The sequence below is a fragment of the Anopheles ziemanni genome, chromosome 2 (genome assembly GCF_943734765.1).
Source record: "Anopheles ziemanni chromosome 2, idAnoZiCoDA_A2_x.2, whole genome shotgun sequence".
Classification (NCBI taxonomy): Eukaryota; Metazoa; Arthropoda; class Insecta; order Diptera; family Culicidae; genus Anopheles; species Anopheles ziemanni.
In genome coordinates, this window is record NC_080705.1 from 22299162 (window position 1) to 22324364 (window position 25203).

The 25203-nt window shown below is 44.4% G+C and overlaps 3 protein-coding genes across 3 annotated transcripts in view; 1 reads left to right on the plus strand and 2 right to left on the minus strand.

The window, feature by feature from the left end:
* LOC131282516 (protein mothers against dpp) overlaps positions 1-20889 on the minus strand; it is a 32152-nt gene extending 11263 nt beyond the window's left edge. Inside the window, exon 1 of the mRNA XM_058312001.1 lies at positions 20684-20889. The gene's annotated coding sequence lies outside the window, so the exon portion shown is untranslated. The remainder of the gene's footprint in view (positions 1-20683) is intronic.
* LOC131293186 (uncharacterized) lies at positions 17740-18765 on the plus strand. The gene is made up of 2 exons (XM_058321265.1): positions 17740-17745; positions 17809-18765. The coding sequence occupies exons 1-2, from the start codon at positions 17740-17742 to the stop codon at positions 18763-18765; spliced, it is 963 nt and encodes a 320-aa protein (XP_058177248.1).
* Positions 20890-23127: 2238 nt separating the features above from the next.
* LOC131282965 (polycomb protein EED) lies at positions 23128-24778 on the minus strand. Its single transcript, XM_058312519.1, has 3 exons — positions 24526-24778; positions 24123-24428; positions 23128-24065 (listed from the first exon to the last, which is right to left on the minus strand). The coding sequence occupies exons 1-3, from the start codon at positions 24589-24591 to the stop codon at positions 23169-23171; spliced, it is 1269 nt and encodes a 422-aa protein (XP_058168502.1). The 5' UTR covers positions 24592-24778; the 3' UTR covers positions 23128-23168.
* Between the last annotated feature and the right edge of the window lie 425 nt (positions 24779-25203).

A 25203-nucleotide genomic window follows, 5' to 3' on the forward strand; every position in this document is an offset into this window, starting at 1 on the left:
GCGGAAAGGCAGAAGCAACGCAAGCAACAGCGACGTTCACGCGACGCGATCGAATCGAGAACTGATTGGCGTTAAGCGCGCGCCAGGTCCCCGGGGCCCGGAGAAAAGGCCGCAGCGACGGGTTTAAGATGTGTGTACACCGCCGCCATCGTTTCATTCCCTCCCCCTTTTCTCGTCCTCAACCAACCCACTGACGCCGCGAAAGAACGGGCGAACGAACGAACTTCGTCATGCCGCTCATGTTCGGACTCTACCCCGCATCGCGCACTCCTCCCGTTGGGCTCTCTGCCTCCTGCTCTGCCATTCCACCACCCAAACAAGCTTTTCCTCGATCGAGCGCGGGCCTGCCCGGGCGGGTTAACCCGATCGACGAGGCGTACACGATCGATCACATCTCGCCGTTGGAGAGTTATATTTAAAAAAACCGGGGGAAAAAAGGAAAAACACGAGACAGATCGCGCCAAAGCGCCTCCTCGAATCTCCTTTCCAGGCGGGGTGGAGGTGGTCGTGGTGGTGGTGATCTAGGTTTACTCCTTGCCCTGGGGATCACCCTCCGGCTCGGCTGCGTTTCTTTCGCCGGAGGAAAATATCCTCAGGCCACGTAACGGGAAGTGCGCGCGCGACTTTACACGCGTGTTTACGGGTGCGCATCAAGGGCGGCCAGCATGGAGCAGCCAAAAGCTCGTCAAACACACACTACCCGATCAAGTCAATCATCCGTTCTTTTTCCGTCTCCCCGGTGCTTAGGATCCTGTGGAAGTTTTCCATCGGGTGGCGCCAATGGGCAAAGGGGGACTTCGTAGGATGCATCTCATCGTGTTCAACAACGAGAAAACATGCGGCATACGCACGACTGACAGCGGTTTGTGTCGTCTAATTGGCGCGTTCGATTGTGGTCACGTTGTACCCTCTGAGGCGCACAAGTTGTGCAAGATCAATCTCGAACGACTCGCAAATCTTGGAATCCTTAGTGAGCTTCGTGCTTGGTGAAATCTCTAAAAATTTAAAGAATTTGTTAGGAGATCGTAATACTTTAGCATCTTCATGCAAAACATGCAATTGCCTTTATAATTTACTCGCTTTGGTGGAGTGCTTTTACTCTTTACTGGAGAGTTATGTTTTACACTTTTCCAAAAGTTATGCTTTCACATTTTTCGAAAAAAAAACATTGTGGGAACCACTCCTCTAATTTTGGACATTGTTTTCCGTTGTATGAAGTTTGTTAGTTTCAATTATGGAACATTTAAAACAGGGATGTCAAACATGCGGCCCGCGGGCCACATGCGGCCCGCGACGCCTTTGAAACATTACATCGAAAGTTTGGATCCTTGAGTATTGGCTTATAGCAAATACCAAAATATTTAATGTAAATTTTTTCACGAACTGCGAATTGCAAGAGAACTGAACGAATGTCAATTTAAACAATTTCAATAAGAAAGTGATATGCAATTTTGCAGCAAAGGTTTTACACAGATTTTTCTAGACAAGTGGATAAATAGTGTTTATAGAAAACAAACGTGATGAACTACAAGACCATTCCAAACAAAATAACAAATGCGGAGCAATAAGTTAGGTATTGTAATTATATACCTTTACTTTTCTAAAATCATTAACAAAATACACAATAGTGTTGTACTGCAACATATATTTCAATAAACTTGATTTGAATTCGTTAAAATTTGGAAAACGATTGAGGAACAAACCCTCTCTTTTACTCAAAATTTGTAAATTTTATAAGAAGTAATATAATATGAAAAAATGTGAAAATGTAAAACATGATTGACTGTTAAGATAAAACCACTTTGATAAGAACATATTTTCATCACTCCAATCAATTATATGGTTTGGCCCGCGAGCCTATTTTGGGAGAAAATGCGGCCCGCGAACCAATTTTGGGAGGAAATGCGGCCCGCAAGGTGAAACGAGTTTGACATCACTGATTTAAAACGTTATTTTTATCGATTTACCCTTGCTGTATAAACCTTGCTGCATTACCTTTGATATATGCACCTCGACATCGGATTACAGTAGCGGCCCGCAAAACGTACATACGCGGATTGAGAGTATTTTTTTTAGAATCGTATATGAGTCTAAATTTAGGTTAATGTCAACGAAACCCCTAAAGTAGCCACAGACGATTATTGTTTGATGTAAAAAAACATCGAAAGTTGAATACAATCTTTGGTTTTTGCGACACAAATACCGATTTTGGGGTTTTCTAAGATAAACTGTTTTTTGTCAAGAAGTGTTGAATGTGTACATGTTTGTTCTGTTTATGTGAGTAAACCTGAGTTTGAATTGTAAAATTTGGATGATTTTATTTAAAAAAAAACAGTGGTCAAACAAACCTTCAATAAAATCTGCAGTGCTTAAACTTAATGAAAAAAAAGAAAAGAAAAAGTTCAGCAAAGAAGGTGCAGGTTTGGTCAAGTTTTTGGTGTATAGAAATCTCCATACAAAAACAAAAGCTAAAATATATCAAAATGAAGTCCTTTTTTCAACCCCTGCTGTTTACACATTCATTTTGAAAGCTTTATAAAATACAGTTTTGATGTTCACGTTTATTTCAAAATAACCTGGTTAATTATCATCGCAGCCGGAAACTTAAAGTATGTGGTAGTGATGGAGTAAACTCCATCAAATAAGGTCCAAACAAGATAATCCATGTCAGAATTCGTCAAAAAGGTGGTAGTGAGTGAATTATAATCCCTGGTTGATGTGAAACGAGATCACCCCAGTACTGATAAAGCCTCATTTTGGCGAGTTTCAAGCTAAGTATGATGATATTCATAATTTCCGTAGTTGGTTTTTGATTATTTAATTGCTAAAAAACTAAACAGAAATGGTCAATTAAAGTTTGGATCTAATTTGTTGGGTTGTATATTGTCCCCCTTCAATTCTATTCTGGATTTGTTGGGCCTACGTTCAAAATTGTCCAAGAAATTTGGAGTTATACTCTGCGTGGAAATATACTCTGCCAAGGAATAATTGTGTATTATTATTTGCAGTTAGAAAAAGTCGAATGGAAAGAAAAGTGCAAGGGCTATGGCATGGAGTACGCAAACATAGCTGTGTCCGGCGCCACTCTCGATACGCTTCCGGCAAACATTTGCCGATGGACATCATTTAAGTGCGGGCTGTTTTCCATGCATCGAACACGCCTCAACATATCTGCCGCGCGAGCTCAAAATGTGTATCATCAACCACATGAATTCTGCCAACGGTGCACCTTTGGCTAAATATTTTACAACTCAGCGATGCTTTGCATGTTCACAACCTCATCGCGAAGGGCGTATTTCCACCTAGATATTGTTGGTCGAAACTCAAAGAACCCCAATGCGAGCATGGGTAGGGGCGTCGAAGTGTCCGCCTCGCTGTTTATCTTATGCTGCGCGCACTCCGCCGGGCTTGTTTGTGTATTGACTGCTGCGTGGGAAGAAGCTCTTCGAATCGGCGGCACCAACAACAATAATAATCCAGCGGTCCAAATACAACCTAGGTTGGCTGCAAGACTGCAACACATAAACTGCACACTACGGCACGGTTGGATCGATGTCAGGAAAACAAATTTCTTCCCACTTTCAAATCGCTTTTAAGACACGATCGACCTGGCCCTCGCCACATCCAAATCTCCTTTCCGAGCTACTCCCACAGATTGGAACCGGGGAAAAAAAATAAACGGCAAGATACCTCAATTATTCCTCCATACAGCTTTATCTTTAACCCATGATCGATTACATCGCACTTAATAGAAGTTTGCGCAACTTCTTCCATGAGCCGGGAAACCCAAAGGGGGAATCATCTAAAGGCCTGATCGCAAAAGTAACCGCAACAAACAAAACAAAAACACACAGAAAACGGGCGCCAAATTGTTGCCGCGATTATTATGGTTGCCTTTTCGTTCCTAGTTTAAACCACATTTTCTCATCTCGTTTTTTTTTTCTTCTTTGGTTTGCTTTCCGTCGTGCAAGAATCCCCCGCGGGAGCAATCGGAAACTTAAGAACGGCTCCCGAAGGCTGAGTGGTCTTGTGGTACGGGGCGAGCAAAATATGGAATCTGGTAAGTGCAACAATAATTCGAACCGATCGAAACGTGATTGAGCAGCCCGAACGGGAGCCTTTTATCGCACTCGCATCGTGCCGTGGGTAGCAAATAGGCCTTTAATGTTGTGCTTGGCCAGCCTTCTTTTGATGGATCTTAGGTTTTTTTTGTGTCTGCAAGTCTTTCATGTCGGTTATCTCCCACAGTTGCACCTTCTATTTAGGTGGGAAAGCAGGAAAGATGAGGCCTGATCCGTTCCACGTGGCTTAGAACAATTTCAATGACTGGTTGAAGCTAGTGATGTGTGAACTAAATATGAGTGAATGAGTAGTATAGTAAATTAATCGATTTCAATTCTCACAAACAATTTTGCAACGCTATAAAAATGCAAAAATGTCAGAAACAAGAGTGAATCATAATTAAGCAAACAAAAGATTAGAACACACATGGAAAACAAGTTATTAGTCGCCACAGAGATTTATAGGTCATGAAGGATGTTGAATTTAATTAAATTTTTACCCTTTTTTGGATTTTTTATTTAATCGTTTATAATTTTGTGAATCGAGTAAATTACAGTTTGAGATTCTGTTCAACTCACGTATTAATCGAATCATTATGACAATTTACAAACAAACCAGGTTCAAATCTTTTACAGACGAGTTACTCTTCCTATCACTAGTTGAAACTAGTGAAGTGCAAACTGAGTAAGTGAGTGAGTCAATTCATCGCAATGAGTGAATCGATGCAATGCACCAAGATGATTTATTTTGGCTCATTTATGGTTTGGCTCAGTGAGAATGAAATCACTATATTAAATCACTTTGAGGGAACCAAAGCATGCTGAGTAGTAGTGATATGAATCTTTCACCTAATATTCATTCAGATGGATTAATGAATCTTGCGGAATTTGAATCTGGAAATGTCAATGAATCTTTAGAAACCTTAATGAGTCTTCATGAGTTTTTGATAGATCTCTCACGAATCTCCATGATTCTTTAATTGGCGTGGGTCATGCGACCAAAAAAAAAGTGGTCCTTCATCCCATTTTTTGCTCATCAATTTTCGTCCGTTGAATCTCATGAATATCTCATTAAAAGATTCATGAATCTCTAAAACATAAAGAATCATTCAGATTTATGAGCCAATTCATTCTCACTGAATCGAATAATTCTTTGTGTCTGAGCCAAATCATACTGAGTGGATTAATGAACTGACACCCTATTCCAACGCACTCACTCCGAATTGAACCAATACCCATCACTAGTTGAAACCACAAAAAGGAATTGTGTACAAGTCTCTATGATATGTTTCGTTGCGCCAACTTATCACGATTGCGGTAGTGTCTAAAATAGATGGAAAACAAAAATAAACTAAAGGTAAAACACAGACATTGATTCACCATAACCGTAGCTTTCATCCCATAGTGAGTAACAAAACATCAAAACATGAACATACCCCGCCGGCGACGAGGAGATGACGTTGATTCGTTACGACCCATACACATCTCTGCTCGCCCAAATCCTCCCTGTATGGATAAAAGTGACCGGGTCGCGGCGCTGCAGCTCGTACACCTTTTTGCGACAAAAATCGCATAAATCACGGAACGCGCGCCGCAGACGACAACCGAGGGCCGACTGCACACATCGCGCCGGACGAATCGGGTGTGGGGTGTGCGAGCGCATAAACGATCCCGGTTTCCCTCCCCCCTCCGCCCCGGCGGGAGACTTTTCTGACCCGTACCGTTTTTCCGACGCACTTTCGCGGACCCCAAATGACGAATGTTGTCGTCGAAGGCGAAAAAGTGGACCGAGCGCGAGCGAGAACGATCGCAACGAGTTATGCTAACCACTGACCACCAACACCACCACCTGGCGCAACGACGGGTGAAGAAGGCGGTGGTCTGGCGACACACACGGCCGCGGAAAGCGTGGACATCAACATCAACAACGGAACATTATGCGCACGGAGAGCAAAACAGTGCTAGGCGCATGGCGCTTGCGACGATGCTGCCGACGATGATGACGATGATGATGCACGCGAGTGCATAAACCTATACACGATGGAGACAGATGAGGTCAATGATATTGGGACTGAAAAGTGCATGCACGAGCACGTCGCTTTATTAACAGCTGTCGGGGGGAGGGAGTTGATGGTGGGAACATCACAAGAACCCAAACAACAAAAAAATGGTGCATCCTGTGAAGCCCATCGATCAAACGGAAAGGTAATAAATGTTTATTTTATTTCTTGTGCAACAAATCAAATTAAATTATTTCAAAGTTGACAGTGGTACCTCATGCCAGTCGAATAAACGACCCGGGAAGTGAAAGCCCGCGAAAGGGTAGTGTGTAAATGCAGAACACATCCACCATCCGAACCACGGGCCAACCAGAAAGTTGTCGCTTGTTCGGTCAACGTCGTGTTCTTGAAGACAAAAAGAGCAAATTAACTCCTACGTGACACTGGAATCGCGCTGCGAACGGAGCGTCCGTCGCGACATCTTTTTTAATGATATCCTTTACACATGAAGCACACTCTTCTCTTCCTACAATTCTACATCACACGGGCACGTATAGCGGCAGAAAGAAAGGTACTCCCGATAAGGCGGCCTCGGACTTTCCCGACCGTTTGGGCTCCGAAAGCCTAATCTGGGGAACAAATTGACTCCACTTGATAAACGGTCCAACTCGAGTGGCGCCAAGCGGGAAGGTAGAGCGTCAGCCTCATTTACTCACGCTCGCCCGTCCGATCCGCCGGGGGATCGGGTCGCCTTTCTCGGCCACAAAATAGCTGCACGCGGGCACGTCCGCTGCGACGATGCAAAAATGGAACATTAAATGATCGATCGATGCAGTTCCTTCCCGGGCGGAGGGGAGGGTACATTGCTACTTGTTTTGACCATAAAACAGCCACCTTCCGCGAGGAGAACCTGTTGTCCTGAGGTGGCTCGTAGCGGGAATTTCTTCTCCATCGAAAATTATTTCTAAGGTCTACAATTTGCTCCCCGTCTGTTCCTCTCAGATGATAGCGTGAGATAATAACCAAACGCCTTCAAAACGTTGTTGCAGGGTGAATTTTATTTATATCATACCAACTTATGCGATCGATCTTTAATTTACATTAAAGTAAAAACGTAAAACAGTTCCTATCCGGTTACTTTTTCATAATCATTAATTTGATAATTAACAATCAAACAACGGTAGCACTGTACTTCAATCAATATTTGTTGTTGTATTAGTAGGTCACGTGTATTAAAATTTATAACCATTTATTTAGAACAATCCATAATAAAAATATACTTCAAAAGAAAAAAACAAACCATACAATCCCAATAGCAGAAATTTGAAAAAAAATTCAAAGAAAAGCAGATCTCGACCTCTTATCGTCAACACTACATTATTACCATTATGATCAAAACTTACAAGGTGAGATAGTAGGTCGAGCTAAACTTAGAAAATTAATTGAAAAAATGGAAAACTATATGATAAGTGGCAAAAGGACATGTAAAAAATGTGCCATACTTGTAAAGTGTATGATCTACGTCACAAAGATCATTATGCGGTACATTTTTAGTTATATCAGAACATTTTGTTAATATAGAATAGTTAAAATGAGAAAAAATAAAGAATAATGATTTATACAACGAATTGAGACGTAAATACCAATTTTGTATGCGAATAAGTCATAAACACTAATATGCAGAATCATTTATAACAATACGAAGTTTGTTGCAAATAACTTATTCGTATCGTACTTTGATTTTCTTCTATTTATCCTTTTCTTTTTTATTAATTGTATTGTTTTTAAACATTATATTCTCTTAAATATGGATTAGATAAATCTCGTTCTAGAAAAAGGGTCATTTATTTATGTTCATTTGCTGCTCAAAATTATAATCATTTGGGAGTCGTAATAATTCCCTTCCAAATTTTCCAACGAAGGAAGATAAGCTGGGAACGCCCTGTAATTCATAAAATAGCACGTCTGCCGAAATCTTGATAAATTTTAAATATGTTTTAAATTACATCTGCAAAACCGATCGATCGTACATCCATCCATCCATGCGAATCATGGCGTGTGAAGCCCGCTTGGTTTTATCGTGTTCGCGTAAATGCACGACAAATGGGCACATTAGGGATCGAATGCTCACCTTCACCGTCTTTTCGTGTTTATCTCATGGTCGCGTGGCAGGTAGCGGAACGGGAGGGTGAACAGTAATCAACCGTGGAAAATGATAGGCGATCGTGTCCGACGGCAAACGCGCCGCGACAAATCAGGTGCTGGTCGCGGAGATGCTGCCGTTGCCGGTTTATGCTGCTCGGAAGCCTCCGGCACATCGCTCTCGTTGCAGTAGTGTATGCCCCTTTACCGGGGTGACTATTTCTATCCAAGCGCCATCATAAATGTGCGCGCGAGCACGCGCTCGGGAACCAATAACGGAACGCGATCATCATAACACAGTTACCCGATAATCAGGCTGAAGGAAAATGAAGGAGGCAGTGCAAGCGTCTCGAAGGATCGAGATCGAGAGGGGTCGGGGGGACGGAGGACACGCGACCGAAGCGCCGACAAACCGGCGACAACACTTCAGCGCGATCGAATGCCGGTTTTATTTCTCTCAGCTCAATTTTCTCTTTTTTCTTCGAGCCCCGATCGCCGCTACCTTCTTGCCGATCGTACCTTTTAACCGATCGATAAATGTATCAAGTACACAAACATACCAAACGATCAGGCCCGCTTTCCCCACCCCTTTTTGATAGTACCCTTCCCTTTGAGCGATATTTTCCTTTCTCCCAAACGGGCGAACCTGACGGAGGAGGGAGGGAAAACATGGGCGTTAGGCTCATACTGGCGGAATAAAATAAACATCTCTCGTACGAAGAGAGTAGGGGCCACGGCCATTTCCCTGCCGACGCCAGGACCGACGGCGGTCCAAATCTCGGTCACCTTCGACAAATTGTTCCGTGGCGTTGTTCGGTTGTGGGCAAAAGAAAAGAAAACAAGACCCTTCGCCGATAAGATCGAATGTCTTACGAGTGCAAGATCAGCCACCTTCCGCTGGAATGGTTTAACGGGAACGCCCGATCGCTCGATAAGCCAATTTGCTCCATATTTTCCCCAACAAATCTCCCAGCCAATTGTCCCCGAAAGCGAGGGAAATTAAGTTGGCGAACGCCGGACGGAATGTGGATTGCAGTTCAGTTCGAAGAAATATGTTCTTCCGCTTCGTCCATTTGACATATGAAACGAGATTGGATTGGATAAATTTAAAGGTAACCCAACGGTGCACCAACCCTTGCACCTCCCTTCAGCAAATGGATCGTTAGTCGCAAAAACCGATCCACCTACAGGCCATAAGCCACGCCACCTTTCCCTTTACCTCGACTCTCGAGTGCTGTTCAAAGAAGCGAACGACTAGCAATGGCCATTTCTAGTGCACCCACCCCATCACATCTTCCCATCGTCATCATCATCAACATCCCCCCGTCGTTTTCTTTTTTCCCGCTGGACTTCGATCCGTCAACCTCCGCCCTCCCCCCCCGCTTCTATGCAGGCCAAACACAAGTCAAGGCTTAATATATTTATAAAGCACTTAAAGGAAATGGCTCCATCGCCAACATCATCATCATCGTCAGCGTCGTTTATGGGGACTTGAGCCCGTACGCTGGTCTCGTGTGTTTGGATGCACATTTGGTAAAGCGCAACCAACCGCCACCAGGAATAGTATGTGGATGATGGACCGCCACCAAGATGGACATTTCTTCATCTGTCAAACACTGCAGCTTGCAGCGGATGAAGTCAGAGCAGAGTCTGAAATGGCGGACAGGAGTTCATCTCTCAAGCGCGTGTGTGTGTGTGTTTGTGTTTGCCAAAGGCTACCCGAGCAGTACCGATTTGGCACATAAAACTGATGAGCCCAATAAAAAAAGTTATGGCCAAAGTAAGTAAAGCGTTTATTGAGTGAAAATGGGAGCGTGCAAAACTGGGGAATATAAAGTGAAAAAAGATATTCACATGAATAGAAGCGGAGCAACGAGAAGGACATGTGTAGGTGATAATCTGACGAACAGAAAGCATTTATATTCTAATACAAATTATAGCAATAAAGTGTACAAAAAAGAAGCATTTGACACGAAAGAAGTAAATGACCACGGTTAAGTCACCCAAGCGGTGCAAGAAAAACCCCATTCCATGGGTCGTTAGAGCTGCAAAACACACAAACGAACGAGCTAGTCACTCCTGCCTTTTCCCTCCGCAAAACGAATGCTAACGGTTTCGGTTTCTAATCCTTTTCGCCGGACCGAAGCACAACATTGCCGCCCTCCAGCTCGTTGACGGAGTGACGTATCCATTTGCAACCAACTTGCACGAGAAAATAAGGAATCGTTTTTAAGTACACCGTTTTCTAGTCACCTCCACCTTCTCTCCCCACCGAACATACACACACACGTCCATCAGCATAATGTCTCCGGCGTGAAGGTTTTTCCGCTGCGTTAGCGCGTGCCGCTCGCTTTTATATATGTCGTTCCAATTTGTTCTACTCCTTCTTCTCGGCTCCTGGACACGGCTCATCGTCATCATCGTCATCATCATCAAGACAGCAAGTAGCGTTGAGATTGTGCGGTGTGCGAGTTAAAAGTGCAGCAACCGAGCCGGACACACGCGCAACGGTTTGGATACGGCACGGACTATGCTCGGTATGATAATTGGATGGCGATTGACGTTTGCGAATGATTCCGGCGAGATGAGGTGAGGGGGAGGGGGGCGGTGGAAAGAGCACCGGAAAGATGGATAAGGTCGTCAAACGGAGATGGCGGTTCTCAGGCTCGTTAGAATGAAGCATTTATCCACTTTGATTAGGTAAAAACGATAGTCCTACTAGCGTTGTGTTGAGGGAAGAAGATTAAAGAATCCGGTTCAAAAAAATTATTAATCGATTATATATTTTAGTTTTTTTCTTTGTATGGAGCTTTGTGTTGATGTTGTTGAAGATTTTTGATCACTTTTTTAAATTTTCTAAATATTATAATTGAAACTCAGTTTTACTAACATAAACAAAACATCATAAAAATATGGAATCACAAAATATGAAAGCATTGCCAGCCACTATTGTAATTCAATGACAGCGACATTTGTCAAGGTGTATCCACCAAAGTTATACAACAGGGTATATACATCACGGGGAAATCGATGAAATATCAACCATTTTAAATACGTCGTTATTGTAACTATTGAATTAAAACATAACTCTCAAGTAAAGAGTGAAAACCATGACCCTTTTCTCAACCTCTTCTTCACCGAGCATCGCCGAGGCGTCAAGCTAGTTTAGTTATATTATTGCAACAATATTTGCTAAACCAATGACATCGGATATTTGTTTCCAGTTTTGTTTCAACATTCAATTGAAATGATTTTTAGTTTCCAAATAGTTAAAGGTTACAAATTCACAGCTTAATAGAAATATGCATTTTCCATTTGTTTCCATTTGATATCGAGTAATTTTCCCGTGCAACATTTGATTCACTACACCGATAATAATAAAACACACACACGTCAGCGACCTCCAAATCGGACGTCCTTCACCACACTGTCGATTTCGATCGGAGGAAAAACCCGCTAACTACCCTACAGCCGTTGAGTGTGGCACACCTTTTCCAACCATTTTTCCTGCACTGGATTTCCACCCTTTTTTACCCCCCACAAACTCCCCTATCCTGGAGTTGGCGCGAGTTATCCTTGACTCATTCGTTACAAACTGCACTGTTGCACTGCTGCACTTGTGTATGTGTGTGTGTGTGCGTATAATAGTGCCAGCGTCATCGCATGATTGTGAGTCGTGTGCTGCAATTAGAAACTCTTGATTGGTGCTTGCCGCCATTTTTTCCCGCTACTTCCTGATATTTACTGCCAATGTTATTACGGTGGCGGTGGCGTACGACAACCCATCGAACAGATCCCCCCCCCCACCCCTTCATTCCCGCTTCCACCACTTTTCCCTACCCCACACTGGAGGGAGGTGATTAGTGATGAATGGAAGGGCGAAATGTTTCCTTTGGGCGAAATGGGGAGGGGGAATCTCTTCGCTGTCGTTATCGGGGTTGCATCGTACGGTACGCATATATCAAAATAACCAAAGGAGTGTTGTCCTGTTTTGCAACACTGGGGAAACAAAGGGGAACCGAACGTGCCTTTGATAAATTAATCAAACGGAAGAAAAGCGCAACCCCAAAGCGAAGCATAAACATTTCGACGCAACTTAAATTTGCACGAATAATGTTCAGTTTCCAAACCAAACAACCCGGTCTAATTAATGGCCGCGCACAGTTCACAACCACGAAGGACATTTCGGCGAAAACCGACAGAGGGGAAACCCGTTCCCGGGCAGGTGCGTGGAAAAATTCTCGGAACACATCCAACCAATTCCTGCTGCCCTCGGGGTAGGAAGCTCTTTTTCGCGCTACCCCGACATCGCTAGCCAGAGAGACGACACACCGAACGCGGTCGGTCTAGATCCAAGCCAAGTGGAAAACCGAAAAAGAAAAAAAAACAATGTGACAGAAGAAGGCAACACACGCTCTGCAACGGTGGGAAAAACTAAAACAAAAATGTCCGCACGGCGCGATTCACGTGCGATAAAATTAGCGGTCGACCAAGCAGTTTTTGTACTCAACTTCTCAAAAACACTTCTCGGTGCTGAACATAAAGTGTGTAACTCTCTCTCCTCTCTACCTACAAGACGGTTCGTCGGGAAAGTCGTTATCGTAGCGTTTGTTGGTTTTGTTTTCCACGAAGGGAAAGAAAAAACGAAAATAATTCAATGAACATAGAGAACTATTGTGCATGTGTCAACCTTTAATTTCCTTTAGTGATAGCGAGACTTAAAAGACTCTTAAGGCAAAAGCCTGCATTTGAAAACTTTAAGAAAACATGCAACTGCAACTAAAAGAGACATTATCATAAGAGCATTATCAAAACAAGTAGAAATAGAACTAATCCTACCTGATAAATATAAGAGAAGAGAAAAGTAAAGCGTCACATTCATTCCTATGGCAGTCTTAAAACATTCCTTTCACCTGACATGAAGCCCGCCCTACGATTGACTCGAGAGATTAAGATCCACCCATTTCGGCGAAGACAATTTGGCAGACGGGCGATTTCGGGTCAATCGACAATAGAATACGCAAACACACACACAACACAAACCCCACACAAAAAAAGAAACACACTCTCTCACATATGCTATTTTCGCGATTCTCTCACAGGACGAAACATGATCGTAAGGTTTTGCACACAAGATCTTTTCATTTCGCCCTGATGGTGATAGTGCATCGCACACACACAAACACCGCGGACCAATACTTACGGTAGACGCAACGAAAACGACTCCATCGTGTTGATCATGATGATGACGACGGTTGTAAATTCTTTGTTGCGATTTATCACGACTGTTCTATTGCAACTTCCTTTCCCGACCCGTTGCTGCGACGCTTTGCAGTTGATATAGTTTATCACCGATCACCATCAATGCATTTCAAGGCAAAACAACACAGATCACATTTCAAACGTATGCGTATTTCATTACATAATAGAGATCGAACCATTGCGAATCGATCGACCGCACAATGATTCACTTCGGTGTGATCATTTCATTTGGCATAACATAGTACGGTTTTTATAAACCGAGAGGACGAAAGCACCACACTGTGTGGTATGTTTTCATGACTTTTTCCACCTTTAAAATGTTACTTTCAAAAGATATTTACTTTAACAGCAACCCGATGGCACGATCACCCCGAATCCGGATGCGCACAACCGAGTGGATGAAAACGATACGATAGACTGATAGACTGACGAAAAATTGCAATCGAGTGATTGCGAACCTCCTTCCTCCCAAAAAAACAGAACAAAAAAAACACACATCCTCTATCTCTTAATTTCCCCCCTACACACACACACAGGCGCACCGAAACGAGCATTTGCTCACTGAAATCTGAGATGCATCGAATTCGCGCAATGGAGCAAGTAATTACGGATCGAAAACCCGTCTTTCGTCGACACGGTCCGCTCTCGTCAAGCATGTACATTTTCCTACTGATCTCTCCTCCCCCCACCCTGTGTCACTGATGCTCGGGGAAATTCCTTCCTCCCCCCCAACCCGGCCGAAGAATATTCCCATCTTGCGCAGGAAACGATCTCATGTTTTCCCGCGACTTGCAGCGGTGAAAGGAAGACATAACACAAATCAAACGATCGAGTTTTCCGGCGGATGGGCCGGATTTCGGGGGGTTTCGGTTACAAATCGATGCTGCGCGTTTTCCGAACATAGTTTCCCCCCCTCTTTCTGCCAAAGCCGTTTCGCTCCTTTTTTTGTTCCTCTTGGCGTCTTTGTGCGAGAGAACGATCAACCGCAATCGAACGACGACGTCGACGACCAAATGTCTCTGTGGTCGATTAAGATGCACGAGATCGGACTGTGATGCTGGGCGATCAACGACGCCAGAGCGCAAAGTCCAACGCACGATGATCACTACACCACGACGACTGCAAGTAAGTGCACTACATAGGTGCACCTACACCGATGCATATGCGGGGATGCACTAGTTGTTGCGGTCAAGCGATTGAACAGCTGGTTCGCTAGTTATCGTTGCTCGGCTCTGAAGGTATTTTTTTCGATTGCGTCCTGTTTTAATTGACGAAACTTTCGTCTATTTTTTTAATTTCAACAATATCGAGTCAATAAAACCCTGCATGCTTATTCGAGAGGCCTCTTTAACAGCGCGCTTTTCAAGTTCATGCAGCTGTGCACATCATTCGTACGGCGGAAAGTACAAAGCGAAGAAATTCCAATGTTTATTAGACATCCCAAAATAATGAAAACACAACCAAATCAACCACGAAACTCGCCACTGATAGGACGAACGCGTCGAGGATGGGGGGTCGGGAAATGTCCACTCGCACCACGGGACAGTCCCTCCTTTTTTTATGCCTGATAATAATAGATTTTCCGCCGCAAGTAAATCGTGCCCTCGTCGACGGAAAATTGTCGGTACATTGGTACATGCTGCACGGTCAAACATAGCGGACACCCAACACGCAGCACAGAGGGGGTGATTGCGTCGGGGGAGGAGGGAGGCCAGACAAATCTGCCTGACAAGTGTGTAGCCCGCCCGTCCGCCCGTTTGTCTTTGGCATAAATTGAGGAATGTTTTTTGGGAAACCGGGTCTCGGCTGTATTACGCGTAGATTCGGCAAGTATTTCCCGTTGCGGAAAAACGAAGGACAAACGCGAAGAAGTCTCCCTCTCGGAAAGCGCGCGCGACAGACTTTGTGGCAAATGGCAAAACCCGAAAACGTAACCGCGTCCGTCTGCCCTCGGGGCGAAGAGTTGCGTCTAATGCATCATCATTGGCGTGGCATTCGTTGGCATCAGGTGAATGAGACAAACAGCACACGCACAGCCGGTTAACAAGTAGCGGGATTATGGATAACTAATATGTTTGTAGATGTCTGCAAGGAGAAAGCTTAGTGAGGGTGGGTGGTAAAGACTACACCTTCTGCGCCTTCGAAGAGAGATTAGTCATGAGATAATTATATGTTAAGACATCCTCGCACCAGCGATCAAAGTTTTTTATTAGTGATTTCCTAGGGATTTTTCGATAAGATTCATTGCACTTTTCTCCGAAAAATTGGTGAATCTCCCAAATTAGTTTTTACTCCGAACGCATTTTAATGAATGTTCATCGATACATTGAACTTCGAAGGTACATGAATCTGTCTATAAAAAGTCGAACATCACCTCAAATGTCAATTCTCTTAGAATCTTTAGCCCTAGAATACATTACTTTTGAATCTCGCCTAAATGCTTTAGAGCCTTCTTTTTCCTGGAACATGGAGCAAGCCGGAATGGTGGAGAGTTGCTTCAAAATAGTTAAAAACGCCAAAAGATAGTCAACAAATGAACAAAACAGTAAGTGTTTACAGATTTAAAAAATATTGGAAAACGACTGAAGTTCTTTCGTTTTGAAACAGAGCGGTCAAATTGACTACTCAAAAGCATGACGGTATGGTCTAGTGTTATACCTTATGAATCTTTTGGGGAGCTTCATTCATATGAATCTTTCACCTAAGATTCATTCAGATGGACTCATGAATCTTTTGGGAATCGAATCTTCAAATGTTTATGAATCGTTCGAAACCTTAATGAATCTTCATGAATCTTTAACGAATCTCCATGATTCTTTCATTGACGTGGATCATGCGAACAAAAAATACAAAAGGAGGTCCCTCTATCCATTTTTTGCATTACTTTTCATCAGTTGGTGAACCTTTGGGAATCATGAATCTCTAAAACACAAAAAATCATTTAAATTCATGAATCTGAACCTGAATTACACAACTCTACTAAGGTCACATGGCATGGTTTAGTGGTTCTCAAAACTCGTGCATCAGAAAAATTTGAAAAAACATATTGTTGATGTACTTTTGGATTGTTAGAAGAGACTTATTTATTTTAAAAATATTCACCCGATTGTGGAAATTCCAAAAAAAAATGGCGTTTGAGTCAAATTGACCGCTATTTGGATTTCAGTGTTTAAGTGTCTTGGATGCTAAAATTCAGATTCAGTGATTCATTTAACAGTATCCTATAGATTAATAAATCCGAAACAGAATTAGATAACCACGGATTATGCTACGAGGAAGTTAAAAAGGAGCTCGTATTTCAAATCAAGTCAAATACAAATTAAATCAAATTCGATTTTATAACTGTTACTTTAATGTACAAATTGTACCATATTGTACACCTCCACTATTACATACATCATTATAAAAGTGTTGTCCTTTTTGGGTTACTACCAACATACTTTTAGGCCCCGGTTTTTGATGGCGCATTATCACCCAGCAATTTTCTCTTTCTCTCCCCCCATTTTTACATTTCCTTAAATTAATCAACATTCCTGTTTGCGAGCAATAAACCGTCGAAACATGCAAATTGCACACAAATTGCAGGAACTTTTTCATTTTCAAAGCAACGGCATTGGGAATAGTTGCCCCTCGGGTTTACCGGGATAGAAATGGAATGAAACGAATGCAAAAAAAAAACAGAATAAAACAATCGTATTCAAGTCTTACACAAACAAGCATTCGGCGGGTATGCAATTTTGTACCATTATCTAACGCAAAACACCCCCGAAGTGATGCAAAAGTTTCCCTCCGCTGCCGGACAGAAACGACCTACAGTCACGAAACCGGGACGCCCGTGGTCCCTTATCCGTCCGCGGCGAGGTTGATGGAAGGTCAAAGCACCGTGTAGACTTTCTGCAACATCACCACCACAAGTAGTAGCTGTGTCCCGTGGTGGCGCCGGGACAGCATACTTGCAGGGACCTCAAAGTTTTTCTCGACCCCCGGAGGGTAAGCGAATTATGTACGGTTCGCACATCGAATGACCCGGAAGGACCGGTTTCGGGGAATGAAGCTTCCCGGCTGGCATTGATACCCTTAGAAGCCGGTCCGGTTCCTTCCCAGCGGTGGGTGGGAGAAATTGGACCATTGGAGTGTGACCCATTTAAATACGCCTCTGTTCGGTGATGGATGGACACAGAAGGCATTTGCGTCTCCCGTTGGATACATTGCATTCATTGCTGTGGATAAATACAAAATATCAATCCAGAAGCGGATACCGATCCGAACCCAGTATGAAGGTAAGTGGTCCAGAATTCTCTGTTCCAATCTGGTAATAACCTTTAAAATTCTTCTCTCAATAGGTTACAATCGTAGTTGCGATCTCGCTGGCAACACTGGCCTCGCTCTGCACGGCGAGCCCACTGTTGGTCACGAAGCATGTGGTGAAGAAGCTGGTCGCTAGACACATGGAACCGCCGGTGAGCGAAACCGTCGTCGTCTACACACCGGTGCAGCCTTACCACCATCAGGTGGTTTCGCCCGTCGTTCCCCACCACCAGCACCTTCCCATGGTTCAACCATTCCACGCCAAATTTCTGCCCGACCTCGGAAGTCTGATGAAACATCCGTGGCTTAAGAACCCGCTACTGAACCTGCTCCCGAAGCGCCCATCAGGTGGTGTCGTTGAGGTACATCACCAGGAAACAGTCGTCCCGAGCGCCCCCTACCCTCCGGCCGTCCACGAACTCCCTAAGGATCCCGAGCCAGAATACGTTCCTGTGCCTGTTGAACCGACCCCGGCTCCGGAGTACGTCGCTCCAGTCGTGGTCACACCCGCCCCAGTCGTTCCCGCTCCCGTCTACGGCCTGCCTGCCCCCGTGTACGGACCCCCGGAAACCACCGGAATGGAGTTCTCATCGTCGTCGTCTTCCAGCAGCTCCATGAACGTTGCTGAACCAACCGTCACCGGGGCCAAGTACGTTGCCGTCAACCCTGGAGCTCGTCACGAGGCACCCCTCCCGGGCCACACGCAGTCGGTGGTGTTCGAAAACCTGGAGCCGGCCGCAGGTACCGAAGGTCTAACGCTGCTCCCACCGGTTGTGCAGACCGACCAGCGCAGCCTCTTTAATCCGCTTGAGGCGGAAATCTACCAGCTGGCTCCGGACTATCTCCGATCGGCGGTGGACGAGGGCGATGGTCCGCGTGATGCGGTAGAGAAGGAGGCTCGCTACATCGCCATCAACGGGGATCTGCGCCACGAGGCACCCCTGCCCGGGTACGATCATTCGATCGTGATCGAAAATTTGGACACAGTTTAAGCGACAAAAGCGCTCCTAAGCCTTTTCCGGACACATTCCACCGGGTGTGTATCATTCGTGGTAATAAAACAAAAGTCTCAAAATCAATATTTACACCCAACATGCTAATTGGACAGCTGAACAGCATTCGATAAGGTCGTGAGATTTCGGCGCGTACGGGATGGAATAAATTAGAAACAGTTGGCAGGCAGCGTTCGATACCGGCTACCGAACGGAACATCTACATCTACTGGGCGAGAAGAAAGAACAAAAGGCAAACCAAACATCACGCTCGCTTACAGTCTTTTCCTCCGCGGGAGAAATACGAATGGAATGCAGGACCTGTATCACACCACATGGAGGGAAAAAAAGGTGATGAACAGACCGAAAACCTCCCAGGTCGTCAATAAACATTGTCCAAACGAACATATTTTCGATTGATTGTTAGCACGCGAACGCTAAGGTGTTAGTTACTCCTTCGTGCAATCTGTTGGAAACAAGAAACTTGGTCGTCTTATCGATTGTTTTCTAGGGCCTTAAGCGAATCGAGCGTTATAATCAAGCTAGAAATAATTGGCAACGGTATAATACATGTTGAACCCCTAACGTAAACTCGAAAGAATTTGCTACGGTCAAGAACATAAGTAAAGAGGCCACCACTTCATTTAAAAGAAGATTTGACGTTTTACCATTAAGTACGTGAAAGTAATTATCGAAATGCTAAATTTGTATGCCGTCCAGATCCATAGATGGTCGGACTATTAAGTAAATATTGTTGAACACCTCGTCAAAAACCCCAAAACAAAGTTATTCTTAGCAAAGACGAACCTGTTCGCCCAATTTTGTGATGCAAAAAGTAGCTAATGTTTACCAATTAATTTCGTATAAAATAAAGCATACAAATTATTATAAAGCAAATTCGTTTAATTTTTCAATTAAATTTACAAAGGGTGGCACAGTAATGCGTTCATGGTTGTAGTGATTCAGATAATTCTGATTCATAATATTGCGTCTTCCAAACTTATCCATCGAGCATGCGGCCTCCAACATAAAAGCCAAGTTTATTTGTTTCGAAACAGAACCACATACCACAGACCGACTGATTGTATCGAGCACTATTTGGTAAACACACCATCCTAGACGGCATTGCTCCGTAGCCAGGGGCGGCGGTGTACGACAACAAGCAACACTGATGATAAATCGTGGCTCTACGAACGAACGAACGAACTCGTTTCGAAACGCATTGATTAGTCAGCAATGCCCGTTTGCCATCGCGTGTGCTCGCGGACCTGGGGTATCAAACCGGAAGCAAACTTTCCCGCCCAATGCCCCGCGCACGGGACGCAGATGACGTCTAGCGGGCTGATCATCCGGGGCACTGATACTCTGCCCTATTCAAACAGAGCGACCACAGCTGTTGGCAACAACTTCTTCGCGCGTCACGCTGTGATGATAGTGGACCACAGACTGGGGGGTGGGGGTGGGAGGTGGGGAAGAAGAAACAGCAGCATCAATAAAACCGGAGCAACGGTAATCCGAAAAACAAAACCAGATGAATCATGGAACAGCAAGTTGGTGCATGTCGCAGGCCCCGAAACGTTCTTCTGTGTGTCTCTTCGCGCATATTCGCGGAAGACAAGCACACACACACACAACACACATGATTGGTGCCCCCTCATTTGTGCCGTCCGCATTGGCGAACACGATTGATAATCGTTGGTTGCGCTTTTTTTTTGTTTTTCACTCGTACAGCTGTGACGGACCGATCTTGGCTTGCGACAACGCAAGAGTGTCCTCCCGCGCCATTTCGGGGGTTTAGAGCGAACATGACACCCATCAGGTCGAAAGGAGTCACCATACCCACATCCCCGCCCAACGAAGGAAACCTGCGGCGAAGGAGGACGTCAGATAAACCTGTCAAAAGCGGCCTATTACTCACCTGAGTTTTCCTTCCCCGGTCCCAACTATGTGCCAGGTGTGTGTGTGTGTGTGGGATTGTGGCCCCGGTTTTGTTGTGGTGCAGAATATCCGCAATAGGTGTTGCTTCTCGGAAGAATTCTTGTCCGCTGAATCACAGACTATTTCCCGTACGCTGATGCCCTCCGTGGACAGTTGTGTCGATAAGCGAAATTCTGCTCTTCAGAACGAGGACTTACAGACGGCACTCTATTTATTTACCGGTCGCTATTGCTATGCTACCGCAATGGAAAAGAGGGATGACAAAATTAACACTGCCTACTTTGTTTGCACCAGATGTGCGCACTTTCACGGTCACGAAAAGGGAACCAAGCGGACACTACCGTGTCAGGCACGCACTGTATCCCGTTCTTGCTTCCGGCTGCTGGTTTGGCCTCGCACTTGCAGCAGCAAAACACCCACGCGCAGCAATCCGCAAATGTTGACCAACGCCTGCTGCCTGTTAGTCTCCGGAAGGATCGCTCGAGCACGGTTCTTCACCGTCGCAGCAGCGAATCACGATTTTGACGCACTCTATCGATGGCACCCCCGCTGCTTTTACCGCCGCGCACGTCCGACCACTTGCGTCCTGAAAAACTTTGGACAGCAAGCTGCGGGGTAAAAAAAAAACTCGATTCACCGCAGATAGTAACCACCAAACTGATAGTGCAGACGATGGCAAACGAATGATATCGCGGGTCACACGCAGCTTCCGGGCAGCGGAACGATTTTGGGAGCGTTCTGGTCGAACAGTATTTTGGCGTCCCTTTCCCAAAAATGACAGCAGCACTTTTGGCGAGTTTTATTGCCGCTTCTGCCCCTAGAACGCGCAGCAGCAGCACAGCAAACACTCTCGCGGCGTGGGCAAGCGAGCTCGGGAAGGAGCGTGAACGTTTCGATTTGCTTTGGAGGAACGATTCTAACTCATGGTACGCCAGGAAACACTTATTTTCTGCTAATTTGCTGCACAATCACCGTTGGTGGAGGAGGGAACCAAAATGTACCAATTCGCCATTTACGAAGACGCTCGGGCGCTTTTTGACAGTTTACATTAAATGTCGACGGTGCCAACTAGTGTTGGCAGAATCAGTTATCGAAAGACTCGAAATTTCGATTCCTTGAAGGATTGAATCAAGGTGGATCAACAAACGAGGTGGGTTCGTTCCAAATTCCAAACATTTTTTTTTTCAGAATATATGAATGTTTTGATAATCGTTCTTAGTTTTGTTTATGTATTCAATTCGTCGGTTGTTCTTATTTTCGAGTCACAGTTTGACAACGCACCAGTAAGGTTTGCATTGCATTCCTGAAATAGGCTAGCGAGAAGTAGGGTTTAACTTGACTCTGGTCGCAGTAAATCTGTGACTCTCACAGAAAATAAGGATAACCACAGAAAATACGGACATCTGGACCCGAGAAAGCATCGTTGTTGTGTATTTTTATTGGTAAACAAAACTAAGAAAGATTATCAAAAATCGGTTTCAATATGACTGCCACCAATATGGAGTTCAGATTAAGATAAACAATTTCCAGGCCGGCAATGATTGCTTTACATCGTCTCACGACTATTCAATGGATTGGAATTCGGATTTGAAGATCTGGATCTCAGAATGGATTTGAATCGAAAGATTCGAATCCCTGCAGCGATTTGGTTTACCCACCACTGGTTTCTACCAAAGGGCTGTAATACAAGGTGGAACCTTTGATAGTACGTCAGTTTGACCGACACAATAAAATTCAAACTACACGATCAAATTCGAAAACCGTTGGTAAATTTAATGTAATTAAATAAATAATGGGGGTCCGCGACAGCCGAGCGGTAGCGCCGGTTAGAAAATCGGCCCATGAGCGTCGGGGCTCACCACCTCGACGGCGTGGGTTCGAATCCCAACCGAGACCGGACCTTCCCCTGTACGAGAGGACTGACTATCCACGTACAACAGGGAAACAAGTCTCGTAAGCCCTTACGGGCAGGCATGACCAACAAGGTCGTTACGCCAAGAAGAAGAAGAAGAAATAAATAATGCGTAAGTTAGTTCTTTAAAGCATAGACTTGCAAGAAACAGGCATAGGTTTAAAATTGTTTACTCCAAAGTGAACATAATATCATGACCTTGTTGCAGTATTTTTTAGATTTGGGGACACAATATAAGGCCCCTTCCAAATTATAGGCCACAACAAATGTAGTACATGATGTACATGATGTATACTTGTTTCTATAACGTAAGTTTACTAGCATAATGAACGTAGAACGATTGGTTTTATAGACTGTTAAAATATTATTCTGCAATAAACTAAGATTTATAACGCGCTACAGTAGAACTATGCACCTTAGATAAGTGTTGCCAAAAAACCGCAACATTAAATTACACTCAATTGAACAGATTGTATTCCTTAAATAGTAACGTGTTTTATTCAAATTTTATATTTATATTTCACCTATTTTCAGGTGCTTTTCTAGTGTACTATTAGATATTTATTTTATCCCACCGCCAAACGGTACCGTCGTCGCAAACGCAAATTAGAATATTCCCTGATCTCGAGAACGAAGTTTGTCGAATGGCAGTCGTACACTTGGGATGGAATAGAGTGCTACAGCGAGGATTCACCGGATCGTCAGTGTCGAGCTCCCAAATGTACGTTCTGCCGGTTTGATTGCCCAGTGCCAAATACTTCTGCCAGTAGTCGAGCGAAAAGCGCACGAACCAAATCTCACTCTCCTTAAACTCAAGCGTGGTAATAACGGTGGCGGTGGTTTCGTTATTCTTAACCTCTACATCATCCAGCTTGCCCGGTTTCCAGCAGACGATAGTATTTTCACACGACTTCGAGAGCACAAAGTCACCTATCCATCTAACGCAATCAACGTAGTTCCGGTGGATGTCTCGGGTGGAGAACACTGGAAAGTGTTCGTTCTCCGAGGGAAACCGGGATAAACTTTTCGCCTCGTTGAAGGTGTAACTGTTGCGTATTGCATTCTTCATCGTTTCCGTATCGAGCCGCCACAGTTTCAGCGAATGGTCCATGCCGCACGACATGAACCGTGTGCCAAGAATGTCGAAATCGAAGCTCAGCACCTCATCGCGGTGGCCCTCGACTCCACCGAACACCGCGATACAAATGTCCGTCTTGGTGTTCCACAGTCGCAACGAGTGGTCTTTGCTAGCGGACATGACAAGGTAAGGTTCCTTCGGGTGGAATTTCACTTCGTTAATAGCATGCCCGTGCCCGATGAAGCATTTGTGTCCCTTGAGCGAGGCAGTGTTGAAAACCCGAATCACCCCACGGAGCCCAGCTGCCGCTAGAGTGGGTCTACCAGTTTCCACGTCGTGCGACCAGGCGCAGGTGTAGAACACTTCCTCCGTCTGAAAAATGCACTCGTGAGCGGTGGGTATATCAGCACATTTAGTACCATCACTTACATCGGGATCGGCGTAACATTGTTTTAGCGTGATTTCTCCATCCTCTTGGCATTGGTAAATCGTTACCCGGTTGCTACCGACCGTCGCGAATGTTGGTAGTTCCCCATTTTTGAGATCGTGATTGAACATGCACCCGAAAAGAGCCTGTCCGTGGTCTTCCTTCACGTAGCCGGCAAACTTGTAGATCGGTTTAGCCGGCTTGGGTGTTTTCTTTTTCGACCGGCGTCGCTTTTTCCGATTGATTTGGTTTTCACTCCCGTTTGACGTGTTGTCGGTGCAGGTACTTCCCATGCTAGATGTTTCGTGCTGCGGCAGGGAGAACAAAATACTCCGTTAAAAAACAATACCTGAGGCTTCACTTAGGGGCGTTCCTTGGCACCACGAACGCCAGCCTCGTACGTACCATGTCCTCGTCATCTTCATCTTCGGACGCCTCACCGTGTTGACTATTAATCGCCTCTTCCTTCATGGCTATTTTATTATAAAATATATTGTTTTTACAATTCAAGCCGAATCGTTCCGAAACGCCGCTGGGCTGTTTGTGATCAAACAAAGAAGAGCGCCAAATTTGACAACGACTAAAACAGTCTGGACGGGGTTAAACAAATACACTACTTAGTGACCAAATAAAACTAAAACTATACACTAAATATAATAATACATATTAATTTGTACACTTAGAGAGTATAATTGCAATACATACACTTAATCAAAATTAACACAAAAATCCGCCACAAACCGCTTGCAAATGCTGACTATAGGATTATGACAGATGTCGCTATGGGAGGCAAAACACAATAGGCAGTACAGTAGCAACCTTATGACTTGGGGTTGGAATATCTGAATACATTAAAAACATTCCCATTGTTTCATATCTTAACATTAGCAAGAGCAACTCAAATGTAGCCCTTCAAGTCTATTGGATGGATGGAAGTCTAGAAATCATTTATGAGAATCATATTATTCAAGGTTTTCAATTCCCTGTTCTATGCCAAAGCACTACTGCATAGAGGCTGCACTGTACGTTTTTCAAAGCCATCGGTTTGCAATCGCGTACAGAATTGTATTAATGAAAAATTGG